Raw genomic sequence first — 26,774 nt, 5'->3', positions numbered from 1 at the left:
TTGCATTGTTCTATGTCCTGTGTTGTAGTGTCCTGCATTTAGTTTCTTACTTGTGTCATTTGCATCTTCTCCTCCTTTTCCTTTGTTCGACTTTCCACTGGTTTGTGTATTTAATTAATTCTTTCAAATGACCAGTGATGTCTTTTTTACTTCTGTTTCATTTCATCTGTTTCCGATCTTTGTTATTTCTCTTTGGGGGATAGTAGTTTATTTTGCTGCTCTTGTTCTCATTGCTGGGAACTTAGAGTAATGTGTTGGTTTTCATTCTTCCTTGTGTTCTGATGTGCCTGTTTATGGTATGAATTACCATGTGGCACTGCCTTTGCTGTGCTGCAAAGGTTGGGGGGCTTTGTCTCCGTTCTTGTTTGAGTGAAGGAATGCTTAATTTTAATATTTTATTGTATTAGTAATTTTTAGACAATGTTTTTTTTTCTTTTTTAAATCATTTTGGGGGTTCGTACAACTCTTACCACAATCCATACATGCACCCATTGTGTCAAGCACTTTTGTACATACGTTGCCATCATCATTTTCGAAACATAACAAAACATTTTCTTTCTACTTGCCATTGGTATCAGCTCATTTCCTCCTCCCCCACCCTCCTTCATGAAACCTTCATTATTTATAAAAATTTTTTTTTTCATGTCTTGTACCAACCGCTGTCTCCCTTCACCCACTTTTCTGTTGTCCATCCCTCGGGGAGGGGTTACATGTCAGTCATTGTGATCGGTTTCCACTTACTCTCCTGACCCTCCTCTTCCCCTCCCCTGGTATACCTTCCCCTGGTATCCCTACTCGAGGTTTGGTATATATAGGGTTATAATTTGAGAACATGCTTGAAATATTTTGATGTTTTTAAATTTTTGAGGCTTGCTCAGTGGCCTGTTGCACTGGAAAATCATGTACTCTGTGCTGTTTGGGGAAAAAGTGGCTGTTCTCTGCGTTTTTAGTTTTTTCTTGTTGTTCTGTCATTGGCAGTCATATATTAAGACTCCTCCTATTACTATAAAGTTGTCTGCTTCCTTTCTTCAGTTGTGTTGGAGTTTGATTTACGTATATTGAGGCTCTTTTGTTGGATACATAGATACTTATGATGGTTATGTACGTTTGTTAATAGAACTTTTAACTGTTATGCAACGTCTTTCTTTTGCTGGCTTTGGCCTTATATCAACTTACTGCCACTACTGCTCTTTTTGGATTGTCATTGGGTTGGTATATTTTCCACCCAAAGGAAACATTTCAATAAAGAATCATTTAACAATACTACTCCCCATAAAAAGGCAGCTCAGTTGGAGACTACTTTGGTTTGTGTGTTTGTTTTAGGAATGGGGTGGCTAGGTAGTCAATTATTCTCCTGCAAAGATTTAACCCTGTAACACAGAGTGTGATGTTTTCGTAACATTTAATTAAATGTCTATATTAATATATGTTGATAACTATGAAAGTAAAGAATAAAAACAATTATTTCCCTGAAATTAAAAATTCAGGCATTATAGGGTTAAAGAAAGACTGATTATTTGGATCATGATTCTGGAACCTTGAGGAACCAGACCACAGGTTGGAAGGGCTGAACATAACACCCTCACTAGTTGATTAACTAAGTCCTTGTTGCCATTTTTCTTCTTTGTGCTTTAATTGGCAATGTAATTTCCCCCAAGAGGTTCTAGATGTTGATTACCTTTGAGAATGAGGTCTGAGGCCAGGCTCTGAATTTTGGAAAATTTATCCGCATTTTCTGAGACAACTGTGTGCTTTCACCTAGAGATATCGACCTGTTCAAACAAGTCTTGTTTGTCTGTGAATTTATTAAAATTCTGAGTGACTAAGGAACCTACCTTAAATCATTCTGGAATTTTCTTTCAGCACCCCAGCTTAGAGCAGGAAAAGATTACTCTATTCAGTTTTTGTCACTTTGAAATATCTCTCTCATACTCCACTATTCAATAATTTTTCAGCCCCCAAATGACTTGGGGTATAAGACAGAATTAGACGGGCATCAATCTTCAACATTTACTTAGGAAGACCTCCCGTATTTCTTAGCTCCATCGGCTCCTTACGGTGGTGCTGAGGGTCAGGCAGTTGAAACCGGCCTACTGCTCTCAAGGTGAAGGATACCATCACCTGCTCCTGTGTTTGGAGCTCTATAGCGCCATGGTTCTCAACCTGTGGGTCGCGACCCCTTTGGGGGCTGAATGACCCTTTCACAGGGGTCGCCCGATTCATAACAGTAACAAAATGACAGTTATGAAATAGCCACGAAAATAACTTTATGGTTGGGGGTCACCACAACGTGAGAAACTATGACAAGGCCACAGTATTAAGAAGGTTGAGAACCACTGATCTGTAGGATCAGTGTGAGTCAGAATGGATATAAAGGCATCGGGTTTGGTTGTTGTGGTTTTTGTTTCTGTTTTTTTTAAATACAAACTCTTTCCTTTTCTTGGTTTGTTGTTTTGTTTGAACTTCACGATATATTTTTCCATAAAACCTGAATTATAAAGGAATATTAGCTACTAGGACCAGCTTCTGAAGACCTCTTTAATATTAATGAAGTATGGGACCTTAGAGTTTTTTGGGTTTTTTTTTAATGCTCTTTTTTTAAAAAAATATTTTTTAACAATTTATTGGGGCTCATGCAATTCTTATCACAGTTCATACATATACATACATCAATTGTATAAAGCACATCTGTACAGTCTTTGCCCTAATCATTTTTTTCTCCACTTTTCTTTTTTTACATTTTATTAGGGACTTATACAACTCTTATCACAATCCATACATATACATACATCAATTGTATAAAGCACATCCATACATTCCCTGCCCCAATCATTCTCAAAGCATTTGCTCTCCACTTAAGCCCCTTGCATCAGGTCCTCTTTTTTTCCCCTCCCTCCCCTTTCCCCCCTCCCTCATGTGCCCTTGGTAATTTATACATCGTTATTTTGTCATATCTTGCCCTATCCAGAGTCTCCCTTCCCCCCTTCTCTGCTGTCCCTCTCCCAGGGAAGAGGTCACATGTGGATCCTTGTAATCAGTTCCCCCTTTCCAACCCACTCACCCTCCACTCTCCCAGCATCATCCCTCACACCCTTGGTCCTGAAGGTATCATCCACCCTGGATTCCCTGTACCTCCAGCCCTCATATGTACCAGTGTACAGCCTCTGTCCTATCCAGGCCTGCAAGGTAGAATTCGGATCATGGTAGTTGGGGGGAGGAAGCATCCAGGATCTGGGGGAAAGCTGTGTTCTTCATCGGTACTACCTCGCACCCTAATTAACCCATCTCCTCTCCTAAACGCCTCTATGAGGGGATCTCCATTGGCCGACACTTGGGCCTTGGGTCTCCACTCTGCACTTCCCCCTTCATTTAATATGGTATATATATATACATATACATATACACATATATACACATACATACACTTATATCGTTGTTTTTTTTCTTTGCATGATGCCTTATACCTGGTCCCTTGGCACCTCGTGATTGCACTGGCCGGTGTGCTTCTTCCATGTGGGCTTTTTTGCTTCTGAGCTAGATGGCCGCTTGTTCACCTTCAAGCCTTTAAGACCCCAGACACTATCTCTTTTGATAGCCAGGCACCATCAGCTTTCTTCACCACATTTGCTTATGCACCCATTTGTCTTCAGCGATCCTATCATGGAGGTGTGCAGTCAATGATATGATTTTTTGTTCTTTGATGCCTGGTAACTGATCCCTTCAGGACCACTCGATCACACAGGCTGGTGTGTTCTTCCGTGTGGACTTTGTTGCTTCTGAGCTAGATGGCCGCTTGTTTATCTTCAAGCCTTTAAGACCCCAGTCACTATCTCTTTTGATAGCCGGGCACCATCAGCTTTCTTCACCACATTTACTTGTTCACCCACTTTGGCTCCAGCCGTTGTGTCGGGAGAGTGAGCATCATAGAGTTCCAATTTAATAAAAGAAGATATTCATGCATTGAGGGAGTGTTTGAATAGAGGCCCAAGGTCCTTCCGCCACCTTAATACTTGACCTATAAATATAGACACATAGATCTATTTCCCCATCCTCCTATATATATTTGCATGTACATGTCTTTGTCTAGATCTCCATGAATACCCTTTGACTCCTAGCTCTTTCCTCCATCTCCCTTGACTTTCCTCCTGCCCTACTACCATGCTTCGTCGCCACCTGGGCTAGAGTATACTTCTTCTCTAAGCAACCTTACCCTTGATCATTTCCCACCAGGCCTGCCACTCCCCCTTCTCTACCATTTGGGGTCCCATGTTTTTCCCTTGTCCCTGGGTTTGTTAACACCACTTCCTTACCCCCCCTACCCCCCCACCCCAAGTCCCCCCGGAACTGTCGGTCCCGTTGTTTTTCCTCCAGATAGTTCATCCAGCCTGTCCTATCCAGACAGACCTGTGGAGACACTAACATGCACGAAACAAGACAGAGGAAAACAAAGCAACAGTGTGCAACCAGACAACAAAACAACAAAAACAAACCACTGACAAAGAACAGAACAAAACAGTTCACAAGAGAAAAGCTTGTAGTTAGTTCAGGGATCGTTTGCTGGCTCTTAGGAGCATTTTCCAGTCCAGTCTGTTGGGGCACCACGCCCTGGCCCCAAAGTCCACTTTCAGCATTCCCTGGGGACCTTGCCACTCCATTCCCTTGCTGTTCCGCTGCACTCCCCGTGATTTGCCTCGGTGTGGTGGGATCAGGTCAGGTGCAATTCCCACACTGTGTCTCCGGTGCAGTCCCCTGTATCGCCCTTAGTCACTGATTGGCATCATTTCTCATAGTGGGGCCAGCCATGTTGTTCTCTCTGTGGACTGGCTGCTCTACTCAGGAACATCATCATCACGGCCTGGTGGGCCAGGCTGTGCTCCACTCTCTCCTCCTGCCCCTTCATCTTCTCCCGTGTGCTCTGATCAGATATGTTCATCTCCCGGAGCTGCAGAGTCAATGTCGTCCTTTGGAACAAATTCTTTTCGGGGGAGGGGCAGGAATCCACTTAATTTATGGTGCTGGGGCCAGCCTCCCAGACCTCTCCACTGGTTCCCTACTCCACGCCGGGATATTGCATTCACACCTTGCAACACTGGGTTGAAGTCTGGAACCTTAGAGTTTTACTATAGACCCTACCCATTATGGTGAACATTGTTTCTATGAAGAAGTACTTGCAGATCACAATTGGAAGCTAGAAACGTCTCTTGGCTGCTGAGAAAGCACCCAATTCCTGCCACACTGAGGGTGACAGAGCTTGGGATGTGTACTGACCACAGACTTCTGCACACTGGCACGCTGTCCTCATAAGTACCTTAAGATAGCCTTTCTGAAGAGGCAGTCTAGAGATGAGCTGGGGAGTGAGAACGGAGCTTAGAGAAGCTGTGGCAAGTGATCAGCGGTGGGAATCATGAGCTAAGCAAGCTGGCTATCCGAAAGAATAATGTCTGGGTTTTAAAGGCTTGTCTTAAAATATGCAAAAAAAAAAAAATTTAAAGGCCCTCATCTAAGAAGACATCAACGAAGTCCACATGGAAGAAGCACTCCAGCCTGTGCAATCCAAGGATTGTAAATAATAAAATCCAATCACAGCGGAGGGAATGGTATTCAAGCTTAAACTCTGAACACTGGTTTGCAGAAAGCTATGCATAATAGTAGAAACCCAAAATCCATTTTCAGGGTCCCCATGTGCATTAAGCCTCCAGTGAATTCCCTCTGGCTGTAGTCCAAGGATGTAAACAGCCTTCCTATTAGAGAGCATATAAAATCAATTGTGACAGATGTTGTTAGGTTAAAATGTAATACCTAACCATTTGATCTCCCTTTTGACCCATTTTAAAATTGTTTGGTTTTTACTATTTTGGGGCTTGCCTTTTGATTGAGGTTTTACTTTGTCACTGCTGTGGGTGGGTTTTGTTTGTGTCTAGCTTTTCTTTGTATGGTTTTCTGTGTATGAAATCCAGGATAGGTAAATCTGTAGAGACAATAACTGGATTAATATTTACCCAGGGGCATGGCATGGACGGTATGCGTAGCTTTGAAGCATTTTGAAATACTAAACAAAGGAAGCAGATCATTGTCAGAGATACACTGCTGGCAGATGGGCCACTCAAGTTCTAGAGCAACTGTGACTGAAGAGGAGGTGATTTCTTGGAAGTAAAGAGAAACAGTTGCATTAGTGAAACAACAAGGCTCCGGGAACTGAGGGGATACCCACTGAAATGTGTCAGAAAGTGAAGAAGCACTGAAAGTACTCACTCCTCTATGCCAAGAAATTTGTAAGACAGCTACCTGGCCAACTGACTGGAAGAGATCCATATTTGTGCCCATTCCAAAGAAAGGCGACCCAACAGAATGCTATCACACACAAGTACGATTTTACTGAAGATCACCTACAGCAGCACATTGACAGGGAACTGCCAGAAGTTCAGGCCAAATTCAGAAGAGGGTATGGAATAAGGGATATCATTGCTGATGTGAGACAGATGTTGGCTGAAAGCAGAGAATACCAGAAAGATTTCATTGACTATGCAAAGGCCTTTTAGTGTGTGGACCAGAATAAACTGTGGTACCCTCGAGAAGGATGGAAATTCCAGGAGACTTCATTGCGTTCACTCAGAACTTCTACATGGGTCGAGACGCAATCGTGCGAACAGAACAAGGGAGTACAGCGTGATTTAAAATAGGGAAGCTATGCGTCAAAGTTGAACGCTCTCACCATACTTGCTCAATCTACATGCTGAGCAAATCATCAGAGAAGCTGGATTATTTAAAGAGGAAGGTGGCACCTGGATCAGAGAAAAGCGTATTAACTTGTGATGTGCAGGTGACACAGCCTTGCTTGCTGAAAGTGAGGAGGACTTGAAGCGTGTGATGAAGATCAAGGATTGTAGCCTTTGGTATGGATTACTACTCATGTAAGGAAGGCAGAATCCTCACAACTGGACCAATAGGTAACATCTTGATAAATGGGAGAAAAAATTGAAGATGTCAAGGATTTTGTCTTACTTGCATCCACAATTAGTGCTCATGAAAGCAGCTGTCAAGAGATCAAAAGGTGTATTTCTTTAGGTAAACCTGCTGCACAAGACCTCTTTCTAAAGTATTGAAGAGTAAGCATGTTACTTTGAGGACTGCGGTGAGCCTGACTCAAGTCATGGCATTCTCCATTGCATCGTATGCAAAGCAGGACATTGAAAAGGAAGACCGTAGAAGAGCAGATCACTTGAATTATGGGGCTGGATAAGAATATTGAAAGTACTATCGATTGCTAAAAGGCCAAACAGGTCTGTATCGGAAGAAGTTAGATCAAAATGCTCCTTCTAGAGTCAGGGATGGCAAGACTTCGTCTTACATACTTGGACAGCTTGTCAGGAGGGACCAGTCCCTGGAGAAGCACAGCATGTTAGGTTCAGCGGAGAGGCTACAAAGAAGAGGAAGGCCCTCGACGAAATGGATTGACACAGTGGCTGCATCCGTCACAGGAAGCATTGGAGGGACGGTGCAGGACCGTGCAGTGTTGCATTTTGTTGTGCTTAGGGTCGCTGTGGGTCAGAACCAGCACAACAATAACAACAACAGGGAATTGGCAACGGAGGTTGGAGAGAGATAGGGAACTGACAACGATGAGCACAAGAAAGACGAAAATGTTGTAAGTTTGATTGTGGAGATGATTGCACAAAGCGTCTTAATGTGATTGAACTATTAAATTTTATATGTGCATTTTAGGCCAATAAAACTATTAAACAAAAAAGTTGGACAAATGTCATTGGTGAGGGTTGAGGTAAGGTTGGGACAGAGGCTAGGGTCTTGCCCCTAAATACCCGTTTCCCTGAATACCTTGCTGTTAGATGCCCTTGAGTCAGTTCTGACCCATAGTGATCTTATACACACAGAGTGAAACACTGCCGGGTCCCATGTCATCCTCACAATTGTTTTTATGCTTCAGCCCATTGACGCAACCATGGTGTCAATCCATCTTCATAAGGACCCTTCTCTTTTTTGCTACCCCTCTACCAAGCATGATGTCCATCTCCAGCATGCCCAAAGGATGTAAGATGAACTATTCTTAGAGATAGAAACTTACTCTAAAGCTTGTCATACCTGTTACCAAATTGCCATTACCAAGGTTGTGCTAATTCATACACTGCAACACTGGAGGTCAGCCTGTTTGAAAGCTGTATTGATTGGGGGTTTTAGTCATGAAATAAGTAACATTAAATAATTACATATGAATTTGATTTTTGTTCCCTTCCAAATATGTTGTTGGCGCCTCATTCTTGAGAAGCCATAGCTCCTGAGGCTGAGGCTGCAAATGCTGGGAATCGCATGGGGCACTGAGGAGAATCGGGTACAGAGTGCCTGGAGAATTGTTTCATGACTGCCAACTTCAGGTTATCTTCCTCATGTCTTTAAGAAACCATATTTGATATTTTGGTGAAATCTGCTGTGTCAGAAATCCAAAGTTCAGCAGCAAAAATGAAAGTCAAGCTCAGGTTGGTAAGGTTTTGCAAAAGTAGACATTCTGAAGATGCAGTTGTGTTTTCTTTCAAAGAAGACGTGCTTGAGGGACAGGAAGTCGGACTCGGCCCTCGGCCTCACATGTGCCGGCATTCTCTGGCGTACTTCTGATGGGCAGCTCACTTTCGGAAGAGCATGATTCCTAGTAGCTGCATTTGCAATGAGCCATCTTCACGTTGCACACGCAGTCGAGGTCAGACCCCTTGACTGAAATATTTATGTATTTACTTTTGCACTCATGTTTTATTGGGTGGGGAGGGGGGTAAAAACTACAGGAAAAGTAAACTTAACCCTCATAAACTATTTACTTAAATTCAACATTTATGACAATTCTTAACATTTTGTCACATTGATTTTGTACCTCTGCGTCCTCCTGTGTCATGTTTTCTCTGGACCATTTGAAATCTGCAGACACCAACATCCACAATGCTTTACCCCTAACTTCTCAGCACCACCAAACTACTGCCGTGAAGTCATTTCTAACTCATAGCGACCCTGTAAGCTGGAGCAGAACTGCCCCTTTGGGTTTCCACGGCTGTAAATCTTTAGAGAGCATGAAGCTTCCTCATTCTCCGATGGAACTGCGGGAAGGTTCAAAGTGCACGAGCATGCGAGGAGGACTTGACGCACCTGTGGAAGAAAATGAAGGTCTCCAGCCTGCAGTCTGGATTACAACTCAATGTCAAGACAACCCAAATCCTTGCAGTGAGACAAACGGAGAAAAGACGGACATTGTCAAGGACTTCATTTTTCTTGAATATACAGCCAATGTCCAGAGAAACAGCGATCAAGAAGCCAAATGGATTGCATTGGGAAGATCTTCTGCAAAAGAAGCCTTGAAATTGTTACAGAGCAAAAATGTCACCTGGAGGACTAAGGTGTGCCTGATCCAAGTCCTGTTATTTTCAGTTGTCTCCTATACATGCGAAAGCTGGACAATGAACAGGGAATCCGAAGAAGAATTGGTGCATTTGAATTACAATATTGGGGAAAATCTGCTCTGAATAAAGTACAGCCAGATTGCCCCTTAGACGTGAGGATCGCAATACTTTTATCTTGTGTACTTTGGACATGATATGAGGGGGGATAAGCCCTATGGAAGAATGGCATGTTTGATTGATAGAGGATGAGCGAAAAAGAGGAAGACCCCCCTCCGTGAGAGAGCTTGACACAGTGGCTGCAACATAGTAAGCAGGAGCCGGCATGGATTTGTTCTGTTGTGTTTGTGATTGCTATGAGTCAGAGCTGATGTGGTGAAACCTAAACACCACCACGTCTGTGAACACTCTCTTCCCTTTCAGACTCTCGGTCTTCTCCTTAACACTCAGACCGGAAGCCACTCATTCTATGGGCTAGTCTGGGTAAACTAGAGAAATAAATCCTTGACACACACATGTGTATAGGGAAGAGGTTTCTGTACAAGAGCAATTGTACGTTAAGAAAACATCCCAACCCAGTCCAGTCCAAGGCCATAAGTCCGATATTAGCCCATATGTCTGATACCAATCTATAAAGTCCTCTTCAGACTCACGAAACACATGCAATGAAGCCAAAATGCAGGATGATCACAAGCCAGTGGGTAGAAATCTTTAGATCCTGTGGTGGTGTAAGCATCTCAGTGCTGGGAGGAGTCTCCCTGTGGCTATCTCCAGATTGACAGGCTAGACTCCACCCCTACCTCTTACTCCTCAAATTGACACCAGAGTAGGTGACTGCCACATTCTATGTTGTTTTCTTGTATTTTGATTTATTCCTTGATAGAATTGGGGCCTTCCTCCATGCAGAATGGAAAGAATTGCGAGAAATAAACCCTCAGAAAGCAATAGCCCTAAAAAAGCAGGCAAGCAATAGCCCTAAAAAAGCAGGCAAGCAATAGCCCTCCAGTTTTAACCTTGGAAATATGACAAGATCTGAGCTTGGATGCGACATCTTGCCTCTTAGCAGAAATCTGTGTTGAGGCTAGGAATCTCTAGCACTTTCCCCCACTTCAGATGCCTTCACCAGGCATGATGTGTGCCTGGTCAGAAGAGAGGAGGGTTTAGGGGACACAGGCCACGAGGTGAGGCTGTGGTTGTGACCTGTCCATACACAGGGAAGCTTTCACAGTAAGTTTTCTGTTTCTCTTGCTTAGACGCCAACGCTGGGCCCACCCCTTTGCAGCTAAAATGCAGTGTGGTCAGTATCCCTTCAGCTGTAGTGGATGTTTCCTACGTTCCAAAGTAGACTTGCCTTCCCGTTAACGATCCCTGATCAGCCAACCACAGGCCAACATAAATGTGATATCGAAGTTGGCTTTTTAAAGAAAAAAAAAAAAGAGGTTGGCTGTTAAAAGTTGACTTCAACTTTTTTTTTTACATTTTCCACTCAACCAGTTTGTATCATGTGCAGCATTGGGAGGCGTTGGGAATAAATTCACAGTTAAGCCAAGTCCTTGGACAGAGTAGGGCCAGCATGCCAGTTAGTAGAGAGGTATAGATGATTGGGGCAGGCTTCCTGCCAGAGGGGCTTCCAAACCAGTCAAATATTTAACCTTAACTTTGAAGCAAATACTGAATCTCAAGTGGTACATCCTTTTTTAAGCTAGGATTATAATTTGGAGTAGATTCATCTCGATTAAGGCTGGGCTACTCAGAGTCAAGTCAATCGGGAATTTTCTAGCATCGAGCCATTTTCTATCTTTTCAAATGGTGGAGAGAAAGGTCCGTGGTGAAACAGGCCATTTTTATCACTTGATTCAAAATGAACTAATGGCAAGGGGTAGGCAGAGTTGTTCCTGGGGAAGGAAGAAGCCTGACCACGCGAGATGCTTGTTAGGCTTAATTTTCATAGACATAAATAGCTTATGAATCCAGGATTCATGAATCTTTCCTTCAGTGGCTTCACGGAAAAGAACCTAAGGCCTCAAGTTCTCATCCGAATAATATATAACCTGAACCACCCGTACTGCTCCTATCCTAAGTCAAATCGCAAAGCCGTTACCTACAGCAGCAGTTCACAACCTGTGGGTCTCCACCCCTTTGGGGGACGAACGACCCTTTCACAGGGGTCGCCAGATTCCTAACAGTAACAAAATTACAGTTATGAAGCAGCAACAAAAATTTTATGGTTGGGTGGGGAGTCACAACACCATGAGGAACTGTATTAAAGGGCCGCAGCATTAGGAAGGTTGAGGACTGCTGACCTACAGAAAGGGCGATGGAAGGCAAGAGTTGCAGGCTCCTACAGAGACAGGTGCTGAGGAACAGGGAGGAGAGGAGAGGAGAGCTGAGGGCATGCTGAGTCCAAAGGAGTCAGCTGCTGACTGCTTAGCTGATTTTTAGCTAGGACCACCATGAATGGGTACAAGAGTAGCCATGAATTCTAATGATTTTTAGATTTTATTTTTAAAATCATTTTATTGGAGACTTGTACAACTCTTAGCATAATCCATACATCCATCCCTTGTGTCAAGCACATTATATATATGTTGCCATTGTTTTCAAAATATTTTCTTTCTACTTGAGCCTTTGATATCAGATCCTCATTTTCCCCCTTCCTCCCTCATGAACCAGTGATAATTTATAAATTATTAATATTTTTTCATGTTTCACACTGACCAAGGTCTCCCTTCACCCACTTTTTTGTTGTCCGCCCCCCCCCCCAGGGAGGGGTATATATACATCATTGTGATCGGTTCCCCTTTCTCCCCCCATCTATTCATCTTTCCCTTATCCTTCTGGTATCATACTACTCTCATTATTAGTCTTGAGGATTAATTTTTTAAATGTTAAAAAAAAACCATACCAGAGATACCACAACACTGCCTACAACGACAACAGCACAGCACGACTTTGGCTGCAGGTGGCTAGATGGAATGCTCGGGTATAAGAGATGTCCATCCCATTTAGTCTGCACTGTTTCATCTTTACAGCAAAGTCGACAACGAGAAGGCTGAATGCCAAGATAATGTTAGTTTAGCCTTTCCCAGAATTGTCTTTAATAGCCCACAGTTTAGTTTTAATTGAGGGTTGGCATGAGAAGAAATCATGTCATCAGCACGTGTGTGAAACTGGCTGAGGAGAATGACAGTCACGTCACTTGATGCCCAAGTTACGTCCCATGTATTTAAATCTCTGAGCATGTGTGGCCAAAATACCGCGGCTCCCTAGGAAAATTGGAATGCTTCCTTCTTCCTGACAGGAGATAATTCATTTTTGCTCCAGCTGCCAGGATCTCCAGCCTGAATGGAATCATCTGCTCCCTCAGCTGTGTTATGTCTCCGCTGCTCAGTCTTTCCCTGGCCCCAGTTACTGTGCTTCCCGTTACCTGTGGTCATTGCTTTTGTTGTTTCGTTAAGTGTCAAGTTGATGCTTGACTCAGGGCTGTTTTAGGGAATCTTTGTGTCCTGAATTTTTCCCTCATCCCAGTAGCCATGTTTTCCTCACACCTGTGCTTATTCTAAAAACTCCCTCGGTTTTTAAAAAGAGGTATAGCATAAACACTTCTAAAAGGAGTTACAAAGTACAAGGATTTTATGGGCAGAATGTTGAATGATGCTGTCAGCCTGAAAAGAAGACTGACGGACTACACAGACCAAAAAGGTGTGGTCTAGCTCGAGCCCTTTCCAGAGGATCAAGAAGCAGCGGTGCTGGAGGAGGAGGTGCCAGCTGCCCTGAAGGCAATAGCCACAGACAAGGCTCCAGGGATTGGGGGATAGTGAAATGTTTCAGCATGCTGCTGAAGCTCCCGAAGCGCTCACTAGTCTCCGCCAAGAAATTCACAGGAGAGCTCACTGGTCAACTGCGGGTATTGATCCAAAGAAAGGTAAACCAACGGAATGCAGAGATTATTGTACGGTGGCATTAATTGATTAACACCACAGGGGGATGCTCCTCCAACAACGGTTGCCGCAGTACACTGACCGAATTGCCAGCCATTCGTGCCGGATTCAAGAGGACACCTGGAATGAGGTATCTCATCGCTGATATCAGGTGGGTCTCGGTTGGAAGAAGAGGATTGCCAGAAGAAAGATGGCAGCTGTGTCTTTCTGTTTCTGCACGGACATTTGACTATGTGGACCGCCACAAGCTGCAGCCACCATTAAAACAGTGGGAATTCCAGAACCCTTAATTGTACTGATGTGGAACTGAACACACTTCTGCTGCCCACCTGCAATGGAGCGGGGACTGGCTCGCCGAGCCTCTTTAAGCCTGGGAGCCTTCTATTAGGGCACGGCTTACCCGACTGCTTGGGGGGGTGAACAGTGCTGGTGTATGTGAAAGCACTTTTTAAACTCTTAAGGACTCCACTCAAACCACAGACTATTTTCTCAAGATCCTAAGCTAGTGTGACTGCCACCTAAATGGGGCACTTTTTTTTTTTTTGCAGTCTTTGGAACATTTGTCCCTTGATGTGGGTCATGCCATTCCCTTTGGACTTTTTATGTTACTTCACTTTTTAAGAAACTCCAATTGCCTCAAACTTGGTATTCACACTCCAGTCTCTGGCAGGGATCAGCTAGTGCAAAGTATTGTAGATCGTGGGGAAGGATTTCCTATTTATTCGAAGTATACATTTAAAAGAATGTGCCCACCGCTCTAGAGAAAAGTGAAATAAATACTTGGTTGGACGGCGTGGATACTAGAGGTGAGGGATGGCGAGTAATTAGTGCCAGGTGAAGCCCTGGTAGCCTAATGGATTACCAGTTGGCCTGCTAACTGCAAGGTCAATTATTTCAAAACCACCAGCTGCTCTGCAGGAGAAAGATGAGACTTTCTACTCCAGGTAAAGAGTTACAGCCTCTTCAACTTGGTGCACCAAGACGTGAATGCAACACACCAGCATGAAGCAGGGAACCAATACAGATGTCTGTGGGGTTGGCCCCAATCTCAATTACAATATTGAGAGTAGAGATACCAGGAGAGGAAGGGCAAAGTGGGGCCAGAAATGGGGAAACGATCACAATGATCTACATCTAACCCCCTCCCAGGGGGATGAACAACAGAAAAGTGGGCGAAGGGAGACACTGGTCAGTGTAAGACATGAAAAAATAATTTATAAATTTTCAAGGGTTCGTGAGGGAGAGGGAAAAATGAGGAGCTGATACCAAGGGCTCAAGTAGAAAGAAAATGTTTTGAGAATGATGATGGCAACACATGTGCTTGACACAATGGATAGATGTATGGGTTGTGATAAGAGCCCCCAATAAAGTGATTTTTAAAAAGAGTTATAGTCTCAGAAACCCACAAGAGCAGTTCTACTCTGTCCTATTAAGGTTCGGGGTGAGTGAAAGCAGTGAGTTGGTATGTTTTGGAAAAATGCTCAGCCAGGGGACCCAGAGTATTTGTTCCTCTTGGCCTAGACCTCCTCCTTCCAAACAGGGCACGCTGACGAGGGACAGCCGGGTGTCACATGATCACCAGTGGGACTTCACCCAAAGGACAGTGCAGCATCCTGTGGATAACTGGGCTGGGGTGTGTTCCACAGGCTCATTGTCCAGGCTGCATTTTTACGTACTCTACTTCCTTAGAGTCTGCTTTGGTTTAGCCGCGGAGCTCTGCTGCTACAGTGGGGTCAGTATTGGCTACTTAGCCACCATGCCAGTGGCTCAAACACCCCCCTCCCCCCACTCTGCTGTGGGGAAACCTGGGCAGTCTGCTCGTAGAAAGACAGGACGCTCTCAGAAACTCTGAGGAGCACGTCTGCTCTGCCCAAGCAGTTCGCATTGGGTCAGAATGGGACTCCATGGGCGTGGGTTAGATTTTAGCTTGCTTTTCGGGGGACAGGTAGTAGCCATTAGCTGTTACTAGTTATTTCATTTTAAAAGCTTCCATGTGCCCTCCTGATCCTATAGCCAGACCTCCACAGTCATTTCGCCAGGGTGATGGAGGGCGCCTGAGCAGGGTTGCCTCATACAACCCCTAGTGTCCAACTCGTAGTGACCCTGTGGGGCAGGGAGAACTGTGCCCCACGGGGCTTCGAAGGCTGTAATTTTTACAAAAGCAGATGGCCACATCTGTCTCCTGCATCTCTCTCCTGGCGGGTCAAACTGCTGACCTTTCAGTTAGAAATCAAGCCCTACCAGGCTCTTGCCAGAGCAGAGGAGAATCTCTCCTCCATCTGGGTACCTTTGCTTGCCTCTGGTGTCCAGTCCTCAACAGCAAAGGAGAGCATGAGAAAGAAAAGCATGCGGGTGCTGGGGACCAGCCACGAACTGCCAACACAGTGGCGGGCCCCTGGATCGCAATATGAACATGTGAAATGATCAAGAGCTTGCAAGATTGCATGCTTATGGTCAGCATTTAAATAGGATATTGGGAGATGTGGAAGAAACTATGACGACTATGAAAATTGATGCAGAGACGTATGTAGATATGCATAAATCAACGAAATGGAATATTCCAATGCTCTTCGTGCGGCTGACAGTGTTGTGCTAGTTGCCTGTGGCTGAAACCAAGGATCTGTCCAGAGAGCAAGAGTGGAGCCTCTTGAGTGGAGGCTACGTTCAGAAGAGAAACCTGCATAAACTTTGATACTGAGAAGTAACCAAGGATTCATCCTCTCCTGAAATAAGTTGGTTTGCAGCTATAAATTAAATGACATTTAAATTTTTATCCCACCCTTCCAATAAATGTAATCACAAAAATGCAGATTTCTTTTAGCAAATAATTTTGGACTTCTTTAAATGTTTCTTTTCCTTAGTTAAAAAACAAACACGAGAAAGAAATGCTTGTCCGATGCCTACATCTTCTTCCTCCATTTCCCCGAGGCCCACCATCTCTGAGCAGTAGCCTGGTTGCCTCGCTCGAGGCCTGCTCTGTGCGGGGTCCTCCGCAAAGTGCCTCAGATGATTGTTGCATTGGCTAGAGCTCAGCGTGAGAAATTGGCAAGGGACAGCTCAAGAGAGGGTGTCTTTTGGCCCTGTCCCCCACATTAATGCTTAGTGATGCAAATAATTCGGAATCGTGTTGTTCACTCCAGCTCAAGAAAATCTTCACTCCAGAGGAATATGTTCATTGTGAGAAAGCGCTCTGATCATAATTGTAGAATTAAGTGTGTGCCAGAGACCGTTTCACTGGCATGTGTGTGTGCACCGGGGAGCATTGCTCCTCCCCTCCGCCCTCGGCGGTGAGTTGGTGGTGGGCACCTGCCCTCCATCGCCGAGAGCCTTCTACAGCAGGAAGGGGTCCCCTAAGGAGGGAAAGGCCTGAAGCTGAGCTACAACATGCTGCTACTGAGAGCGCGTGTTTCTAATGCTGCTGACTCTTCCTTAACAGGTAGTGATGTGGTGTCTGTATTTATTCTTCTGGAAACTGACTTTGGTTGTCTTCACTGGGCTGTGGGGAGGATACAACAGTGAGGAAGATCAAAGGTTGTTAGTTGAGAAGAGATAACAAACACAGACATCAGATTGTTTTCAGGTGCTATTGAGTTGGTGCTGACCCATAGCTAGCCGTAGGTACCAGAACCAGGACTGGTCCCACCAGATGCCATGTGTCCAGAGTATGTGAGATGAACTCTCACCAATCTCCTCCTCCTCCTCTTCTTCCTCCTCCTCCTCCTCCTCCGTCTCCTTCTTGTTCTTCTCTTTTTTAAGTTTTATTGACACTTCATCCATGTGTAGTTACATAATCTGGTGTCAATTGAGAGGATTATGAGTGAGGGGGTGGAGTCTAGTCTGTCATTCCCATCCTAGCCAATGAAGCCTCTGTGTGGGCATGGCCTTCTGAGAATTCTGGGAAATCCTGTATTCCTTCTTGGAGGCCGGAGACACATTCTCTCTGCTCACTCCCTTGGAGACTCTTTACTGACAAGGCTGACTCCCTGCGAGACATCCCTGAGGAGAAGCCAGATGGCCCTACCCTGATGCAGCTAGAATGCTGGACCCAGAGAAGCCATGTAAAGACCCCTGCCAGTGCTGAAATGCTTACAACACCACTGGATCTACAAGACTTCCCACCCACTGGCATGTGATTTTCCTGCATTCGTCGTCATTGCATGTGTTTCATGAGTGTGAAGAGGACTTTATAGATTAGTGTCAGACAGATTGGCTGATATCAGACTTATTGACTTGATCTGGATGGGACTGGGATGTTTTCTCAATGTTCAATTGCTCTTGTATATAAAGCTCTTTCTTATACACATGTGAATTTGTTTCTCTAGTCAATTTGCTTCTGTAGACACACAATCCACATATTATTCATTTTAATATTCAATAGTTTGAGCATATCAAGAAGGAACTCTCACCCTTCCTGATTCTTAGGTGCACTCTGGATATATTTCTTCCAAGACTTATTTGTCTATTCTTTGGTAGTCTGTTGTTATATGCCAGCAAATTGGTCGCGGCTCATAATGGCGACATGCACAACAAAAGGAAACACTGCCTGGTCCTGCACCATCCTCACAATTGTGGTTGAAATCCTTGTCGCGGCCACCATGTCAGTTCGTCTTGTTCACAGTCCTCTTCATTGCGGTCCCTCCACTTCACCAAGCACAGGACGCCCTTTCGGGGCGCTGCTCCCTCTTGACAACATGTTCGCAGTAGCATGAGACGCGAGCTCCCCTTTCTTCCAAGGAGCATTCTGAAGTGTCCTTCTTCCAAGACTGATTAGATAGCGATGATCGCTGCAGAGAAAATGGGGTAGTGAGATGAGGCCTGCTCAGGGAAGAGCCGGATCATCATGCTTTAGGAAAGGTGGTACGAGGGGGCGTTTGAGCTGAGAGCTGAGGGGTCAGTGGAGATCTGGGGAGAAACCAGTCCAGGAGAGGACTGAGTCCAGGAAGAGTACAGCGTTGAAGCATATTCCAGAGGTGGAGCAAAGGCTGGGAGTGTGACCAGACCTGGTGAATGAGCGGGGAGGTTGACAGATGAGGCAAGGGCTACCTCAGTGGCTCTTTTTCACACCACCCATTAGAGTTATCTGGGGAACTTAAAAGAAATGCCTCATGCCAGGGCCCCACCCCCAGGCATTATGGTTTAATTGGTCTGGGGTGGAGCCTGCACATTGGCATTTTATAAAAGCTCCTCAGAGAAATCCATGGTGCTGCCTGGGTTGAAAATCACTGGTCTCAGCCATGCAGGATCTTGTAGACTGTGGTAAGGAGTTTGTCCGTTCATTACTATGGTAAGGAGTGTGAACACCGGGGCCATGGGGTGGTTTGTGCTAGGGGAGTAACGTGACTAACGTACATCATTAAGAGACTCACTTTGGCCCCAGTGTGGGAAGTGGAGGTGGGAAGTTGTCATGGTCGTCCAGGAGAGACGTGATGGTGGCTAGGACCAGGGGATTAACAGTGGAAATGGTAAGTTGATGTCAGTTTGGGGACAGTTTGGGATGTTGTGTTAACAAGATGGATTGGATTAAGAATGGGAGACAAAAGCAAATCATTGGTGTGAGGGACTGGATGGATGATGGTGCCGTTCACAGAGCTGGACGCGATCCCGGAGTAACAGTTTTGAACGGCAGATAGAATGGTTGATGTGCACTGATTGGAGATGGAGCTTCAGACTGTCTTCTGCCGAAAGTGACTTAGAGAAATAGGCAGACACATGAGCTTGATTCAAATATTGTGAGAAACCTGGACTCTAATGGTATTAATAGTTCTGTTGAAGTCTCATGTGTAGACCCCAAAAGCCATCAACCATTTTAGTGGGGGGGGGGGGGCTGTGAGGAGTAAGAAGTAAAGCAGAAGAGAAACTGGAGATGTTGAGATTTTTTTATATAGGAATCAGGCCGGGCATGTTGTTATTAGCTGCTGGCTAGTTGTTAATGAGCCTCGGTGACACTGCCAGTTAGGCATTGGACTTCAAAAATGAAGGGGATGGGGTACCCAGAATTCAAACTCTGGGGCTTTTTATGTATGTATTAAAGTTGCGAGATCTGAACTGGAAGTCTTCTGGAGTTGGTGCATGACTGCGTGGAGAAAGATGACTGGCCCTTTCTGAGGCAACTCTTCGTTCTGTTTAAAGAAACTTGCTCCATGATTGTTTTCTCAGGACAATGAGCGAATTCCAGGTGGCAGTCGTTTGTCAAATGGCCCTGGTCTAAAAGTCCTCTTCATGTTCTTTAAGCTGCCACTCCAGCCCTCCCGGACAGTTCTGGCCGCCTGTGAAGGCCTTAACTGAGACGTCATCTCCTGAGGCTCTCCCCTGTGGCGAGCTGAGCAGAGCGTTCACTGTTGACTTGACCGCCTGATGCCCTTTTGCCCACATTCCCTCACAGACAACTGCAGCGACTTGAACTCCGAGCTGCAGAGGGTGCTGACGGGGCTGGAGAGTGTCGTCTGCGGCAGGAAGAAGAGCAGCTGCAGCCTCTCGGTGGCAGAGGTGGACAGGCACATTGAGCAGCTGACCACGGCCAGCGAACACTGTGACCTGGCTATTAAGGTAGGGCCCCGCCCCCTCCCCTCCGTCAGGGTGGGCCAGATTTTATGAGGGGAGAGGTCATACCCCTCTCTTCAGGTGTTCGCAAATATCTGTTGGGAACAAATGTTCCTATAAAGCCCTGCTAGTGAGGGGGTCACCAGGCGGAAGTAGGTGGCTCAGACATTCTTATTGGGTTGAATTATACATATTTTGTAAATCATGAAGTCAACAGCCAAGATCAATAGTTTTGCAGCAGAAAGAACCACCACGAACTTGGAAATTTCTTGACTAGGAATGTTGAACCACATCATTGTAGTTTGGCTCATTTATTTTCTTAGAAGTCTTACTAAAGCTTTAAGGCCTCTAGACTGTTATTTCAGGAGCTGTCAATTCATGGTGCTAAAAAGGGAGCAGGAGGAGGGGGCCCTGTCTGATAGCAGGTCTGGATGGACCTTTTGTCTTCTTATCCTCCCAAACGCACTTTTCACAGCAGTTTGCGATGTGAACCATCTCATCCATCAACAAGGGGAAAGGCCCGTCCAAAGCTCAACTCCCTGGGCCTTGCCATTCACACACTGCCTCATTGAACAGTTTGGGAGGGGCCTGGGCAAAGGGAACATGTGAGGCTTTCCTGGAAGAATATCTGAGGACAGTAGACCCAGGTTTCCATCCACTGGATGAGCCCTGGCTTTCACTTGGCCGCTGTGTTGTCCCAAGGTAAAGTGTGACAGATGTGTGTTTGTACACCCGCTGGCTTTCCAGCATTACTCACGTCTTGTTATGAACACCTGGCAGGTGTGGCCTGAACCGGGAGAAGCAACCACAGGGGCTTCTTTCTCTGACATTTCGCAGACTCTGTGTTTGACTGTAGTGCCAACCGGGGCACCACCCTTGGTTGGCTTCAGCATTGAGAGGACCAAGGGACAAGGAGGCCAAAGACCTGTGCCAACGTGCAAGGGATACCGTGGGCATCGAGCAGGGCCAAGTAGAATAAGAATCTCATCTTTGAAAGGCAGGACAAACATGACCTTGACCCCCAACTTACCAGGGATCTAGTATAAGCATCCCAGAGGAACGTAATCTCTGGTCTTCATACTAGAGGTCTCTGTCTCTCAGCATGTCTCCCACTCTCTCCTACCTCTGCACACCTCTTCTCTCTCCTCCGTTACTATCATTAGATTGCCGCTTCCTCGTCCACAGGCAACTAATGCGAATGAATCCTTTCTGAAAGCAAGCAGAATGAATGCTTCCGTTTTTCCTCCTACTTTCATGCATGTTCCCTTTCCCACTAATACCCTTTTAAATAAATTTTCAGAAAATGCTTTATTTCCAAGTACTAGGAAGATCCGCCTCCACCCCCAACGGTCTTAGAACCCTCCACGGTGAGCTTCCTCTTTCCCGTGTCACTGAGGTCTGTTTTCGTCTTCCACATCTTGGAACTGAGCCTCATTCGCACCATCTGCATCCTGACAAGACTCCCAATGCCTAGAAATAGTGGCGTGACCTCGCCCACTGCTTAGACTGAGCACAGGAGGCCTGCAACTTAGGAAACATCCAGAGAGATTGCCTATGCAGTGTGCAACTGCGTGTTTGTCTTTGCATTATCAGGATGCCAGCTCGGGAGAGAGCAATTTATTTGTATAGGCTTGGCAGTCAATGCCACAGACAGACTTAAACACCAGGATGGGACTCTATGTTTCTTGTGCTGGGGACTGCTGGGTATCACAGAACATGTGACCCAGGCAAATGGCAGAGCCTCACTGAGAATATAGAACATATAATGGTGGGGGGGTGTCTCACTACTCATGAGGGAGTAATAGGGAAGAGTGAAGAAGAATCGATGCATTAGAATTGTCCGAGAGAAGACTATTAAAAGTGCCATGGACTGCTAAAAAGACAAACAGATTTGTTTTAGAAGAAGTTAGGCCAGAGAGCTCCTTAAGAGGCAAGAATGTCAAGACTTGTCTTGCAGACCTTGGACATGTTGTCAGCAGAGGCCAGTCCCTGGAGAAGGACGTCGTGCGTGGTAAAGTGCAGGGCAGGTAAAAAGAGCCCCTCGAGAAGATGGATTGACACCGTGGCTGCCACAATGAGCTCGGGCTGATGAGCAATTGTGAGGATGGCCCGGGCCAGGGCAGTAGGTGGTACTGTGGTGCTTAGGGTTGCTGTAGGTCAGAGCTGGCTCGATGGCACTTAACAAACACAACCCCTACTCATGATACCGCTTGCGATGAAGCGGCCTGAGAACCGGCTCACTGGTGGCCACTGGTTGCTCCCTGGACTGTGTTCTTTCTCCCAGACAATCCACTCGGCTCCTCTTTGCTCCTGTGTTTTGCAGACTGTCGAGGAGATTGAAGGGGTGCTTGGCCGGGACCTGTACCCTAACGTGGCTGAGGAGCGTTCTCGATGGGAAAAGGAGCTGGCCGGGCTGAGGGAAGAGAACGAGAGCCTGACCGCCATGCTGTGCAGCAAAGAGGAGGAGCTGAACAGGACCAAGGCCACCGTGAATGCCATCCGGGAGGAGCGAGACCGGCTCCGGAGGAGGGTGAGTACATCACGCCCTACGTGGCCAGGCCTCTCCGTGCGGTGCAAGCAAGGCTGGCTTGTAACACCAGGCCCAAGTGTTCCCAGCATTTATCACATTGGAATCACAATGGATTTCTTGTCATAAGATCATATTTCGAAAGGGAAAAGGCTTCAAAGGTATGGAGGTAAGACTTTAAGAACTCCGACTTCTTTCTCATAGTGCCTGGTAAAATGATGGGGCGGTGTTTTTCAAACCATTCTCCGTGTCGGCCCAACCTCAATTAAAAGGTTCTCTTTTAAGATAGACTAATAATATGTTTTACCAACAAAAACAGGATTTCTCCTTGTTTCAATGTTTTTTCTTTAATGTTGTACACCTGCTCTCACTTATCTAATCTGAAATGTCACCTCCCGTAGTTCGAACTTCTCAAAGTTAAAACACAGACTGGTTGCCGCCAAGTTCATTCTGGCTCCTGGTGGCCCCACGTGTGAAGAGCAGACTGTCCCACGGGGTTTTCCAGACTCTGACACTTGGAAGCTTGCCCCTGGACCTTTCTTCCCAGACAACTCCGGCCACTCATGCAGCTGGTTAATCGTGGAGCACTTAACCAGTTACACACCCAGGGGGTTCTGGAGTTAAAATAGCCTTCTAGGACTTTCAGTCATGGAAGATCCCCTGGAACACAGCGAGCCAGGAGTTGAAACGGACTTGACCTTAACTGGTATGTGTGTGTGTGTGTGTAGGTGTGTATAATTCCTGGTCTCTGCCCAGGGTACCCGTGGCTCTACCACCTGAACCAGTTTGAGAGCTACTTTGTTGAGGAAATCCGTCCATTACTACAGGAGCTACTGTGTCGGGATTGACATGTTCGGCAGAATTGTGCAAGCACTTCGTTTTCCAGGCAGGAAAATCACAAGCGCTTCTTTGTTTGGCTGTGAATTTGAGCTATCATTTGACTAAACTCTTCGATCAGAGAATTCCCTCTGAGCTCTACTTCAAGTCCCCACACCTCCTTCCTTCGCCTCTTGATCTTTTCAATGTTAGACGCTTGCATTCTAGTTGTACCCCGAATGGCAGCTCTGCACACACAGCTGAAACAGAGCCCGGAGAGGGAGGTGGGGGCGATCTAGAAAGTCGTCACCCTTCATCTTTGCTTTCTGCCTTACCACTTTGCCTTCAAAGAGTGCCTTGGAAATAAATAGCTTGTTCTTTAATAAGATCACCAGTATAAGTTGTCGTTTTTAATCCACATGCAAGTTAGTTTGGGGGTTGTGTTTGTCGTTGATATTATATATAGGCACTGTTGAATTACCCCATAAGCAAGATAAGTAGGGGTGTACTTAATAATCTCTAATGAACAATTTTGCCTTATTTTCCCTCACTATATCAAAGATGCTTCTGGTATAACTGGCCTCTGACTCTCTCCCCACCCCCCAGCACCTTCCTACAGAATCAAAGCCTCTTTGTATACTGACCATCCCTGGCAGGGAGAGGGGACTCTGAGGGCTTGCTTGCTTATTTACTAATCTGTACTGAGTAAATTCATGTGGTCCTCAAAGATGTGAGCAACGTGTGACACTGTTTATTGCAGATTAGAAAGAAAGAAGAAGTAAGCTCGGGCATACCTTGCTTATTGTCACCCTATGTCTGGGTAGGAAAGAAATGACTGTTTTTGCATGTCATCCACTCTCTTTCTTATTAGTGAGTAACACCATAATTAAAAGGCCAGCCTTCCTGCCTCTTGTGTCTGAACCCATGTCCCCAAGCATAATTTCAGTACTGACTCTTATCGGATGCTGAGCCCCATTCTTGCATCAGCAGGTGTAAATCGTCCCAATCAGCAAAGGCTTTATCTGGGCAACCTACTGAAGCCTGCACCACCTGTAATTTCCTGGGTTACATTCCCTGATCATTGTGACTAATGCCTTAATTGGTGTGCTTTTAGTGCACCTTCTAATGGCGTGTGTCTTGCAAAGGAAATATTGCTCTTAGGCGAAATTACATGCTACGGTTTAACAAAATGCCCTTCCTCTAACTTGGGGTGCTAAGCATAATAGAGCTCTTGCTTGACTGTGACTAGCAAAATATAAGGCGTTAACTTCCCCTCTATTGCTTTGTTTTGTTTCGCTACCCACTCCCACCCCAACTTGGTCGGAATGAAGAGTAACCTAGTTTGGGAAAGGTTGGGCTAGGGATCCCAGCACCAGGCAGCCTGGGGTCACAGCCTGGCCGGCCCAGGCACGTACCCTCTCTGTGCTGGAGTCGCCTGCCCCATGGGGTCGGGAGGCTAATATAGAACTCGGTGAAAGAGTGCTTGAAAATTATTGAAGCCTCATAAACCTGGAGACAGTGCCTGACACAGTAAATCGGGAGGGGATGTTAGCAGCGTTTTGAGGTCAAACCTGGAGTCACCAGCTGAGATCTCCGGCGAGTTGAGTCCCTGACACCCTTTTTCCTAAGGAAGCCTCACCTAGGAGTGGGCTTTAAAAAGTTTATGGGAAAATCCCATTGTCTTTCTTTTGTGTTTTTTTCCACTTTAATCTCCTTTTTTTCAAACTTAACTTTTATTGTCCATCAGGTGGGGGTTCCGTTGTCTTTCAGTTCTATTTTTCCTCAAACCCCTCCAATGTAATCCTTTTGCTGGCCTTTAATGTTTTTTCTGGCCTTTAATGTTTATTCAATTAATAGGGTTTTATTTAAACTCATAATTTATATTTCAAATCACTCCAAAATACTAAAATGCTGAAGACCTGCATCTGGTCTTGTGTCCTGGACATGGCCTCAGGACTTGGCAGCCACTGCCTCAGAGTAGATTCAGCTGCCTTTTAAGAGTGCGGGCAGTGGGGGAGGGGTTACAAGATGGCTTTGAGGGCTGGGCCGCTCCCACCACCACCACCCACGACAGTCCGTTTCCCCAGGGAGGCATCTGTCTTTTGTGGTTGGCGTTGTCTTCTGTTCATGATGTGTGGCTCCACGGAGTGACTGCGGTAAGGTTTCCTTTCCATTCTGTGGACACCATGATACATGGCTGGCTTGCCTTTGTGGGCTTTATAGCAGCTCTGAACCCAGAGGTCATCAAAGTTTCCTGAAAAGCAACTCAAAGCAAATGTTTGGGTTGGGTCTTGTTCCCTGCCCGCAATTCACTGTATGGAATTTAAACTGACCAGATCAATAGGATGGGTACTTGCCCCTGTGCCTGTAATTAAACAAAGTGCTCTCCATACGTTTTCTGAGTCTTGTTCCAGATTTAATTAAATTAGATCTTTAATGTATTCAGTTAACAGATTGTGCTGTTTTGCAGAGCAGTAACCAAGAAACATCAGGCAGACAATTTATATTATTGGTCCCAGTTCATTATTAAATGAGATAATCATTTATTTCTGCGTGTTCTGTAATATAACCATTCATTTCCTCCTCCTTGAAGAAGTGGCCTTAATTTAGACAAGGTAGAATTAATTGCTCTAGAAAAGAGGCACTTTGTTCTTCCTTCCTTCACTACATAAGCAAGGCTGGTTGCTTCCTCCGTGTTGAACCGAACAAGACATAGTCCCTGACTTCACAGATGCTGGGGAGACAGACTACTAACTGATCTTCACAACGGTGTGGTCCAGCAGCCACAGTAGAAGGGACCAATAATGGCAGGATGCAGCGTTTCTCACATACATTGTGTAGATCACCTGCCATGTAGAAAACGCATGAACGCTTTCTTCAGATTGTTTAGTGGAGCAAACATGGTGCGACTCCGGGCACGTGAAGCTATGCCCCATGTAAGCCAACATTAGGACCAAAATGCAAGTTCTTTTTTCTGATTTTGCACAAATTCTTCAGAGTTGGGGAAATTCACTGCACAAGGTGGTAAAGGTAGGACTGCTTTGTGCCCTTGTGGACATTTTCAGACGGCAGGGAACACCGGATTCCATCTGCTTCTCCCCTGGCTTCTTCCTCTCCCGGGGTCTGGCTTCAGCTTTTATTTTCTCATCAGCGCAGTAGTAAATGCAAGTGACTAGTTGGCACATTCTGTGGAGCTACATAAAAGTCACCCACGAAAATTTCCCGTCTCTGGTTTTCTAAATTATTCCTGTTTAAATGTCTTCAAAACCCACTGGGTTGGCTGCAGGTACTTAGCTCTCTACAGGCTTTTTTCTTTTGTTCTTTGCCTTTCATTGTGAATTCGGTGACGCTTTCCAGAGCAGATCATGAGCTTTACATTCAAGAAGTTAAGCTCACTTTGGGCCAGCTCAGCCATTGCCATCGCCCTCACTTCCCCTTTCTCCCTGTGGTTCCTGTGTCCCAACCCTCTGAACGTTGTCCTTTGGGAAAAGCTGCCCTGTGGATGTTAGGCTGTTGAGGATTCTATCCCAATGGTGAGTTTAGTCCCAGAGTGGAGGG

General features: G+C 45.6%; 1 protein-coding gene across 1 annotated transcript in view; it reads left to right on the top strand.

The window, feature by feature from the left end:
* The window catches only part of MCC (MCC regulator of Wnt signaling pathway), a 316,952-nt gene that overhangs the window by 215,634 nt on the left and 74,544 nt on the right, over window positions 1–26,774 (top strand). The window contains exons 5-6 of the mRNA XM_075541396.1: window positions 19,716–19,879; window positions 22,197–22,403. Of these exons, the coding sequence (XP_075397511.1) occupies window positions 19,716–19,879; window positions 22,197–22,403 (371 nt within the window). The remainder of the gene's footprint in view (window positions 1–19,715; window positions 19,880–22,196; window positions 22,404–26,774) is intronic.

The sequence above is a fragment of the Tenrec ecaudatus genome, chromosome 2, assembly GCF_050624435.1.
Source record: "Tenrec ecaudatus isolate mTenEca1 chromosome 2, mTenEca1.hap1, whole genome shotgun sequence".
In the NCBI taxonomy this organism is placed as follows: domain Eukaryota; kingdom Metazoa; phylum Chordata; class Mammalia; order Afrosoricida; family Tenrecidae; genus Tenrec; species Tenrec ecaudatus.
This window is presented reverse-complemented; position numbering and strand designations above follow the sequence as displayed.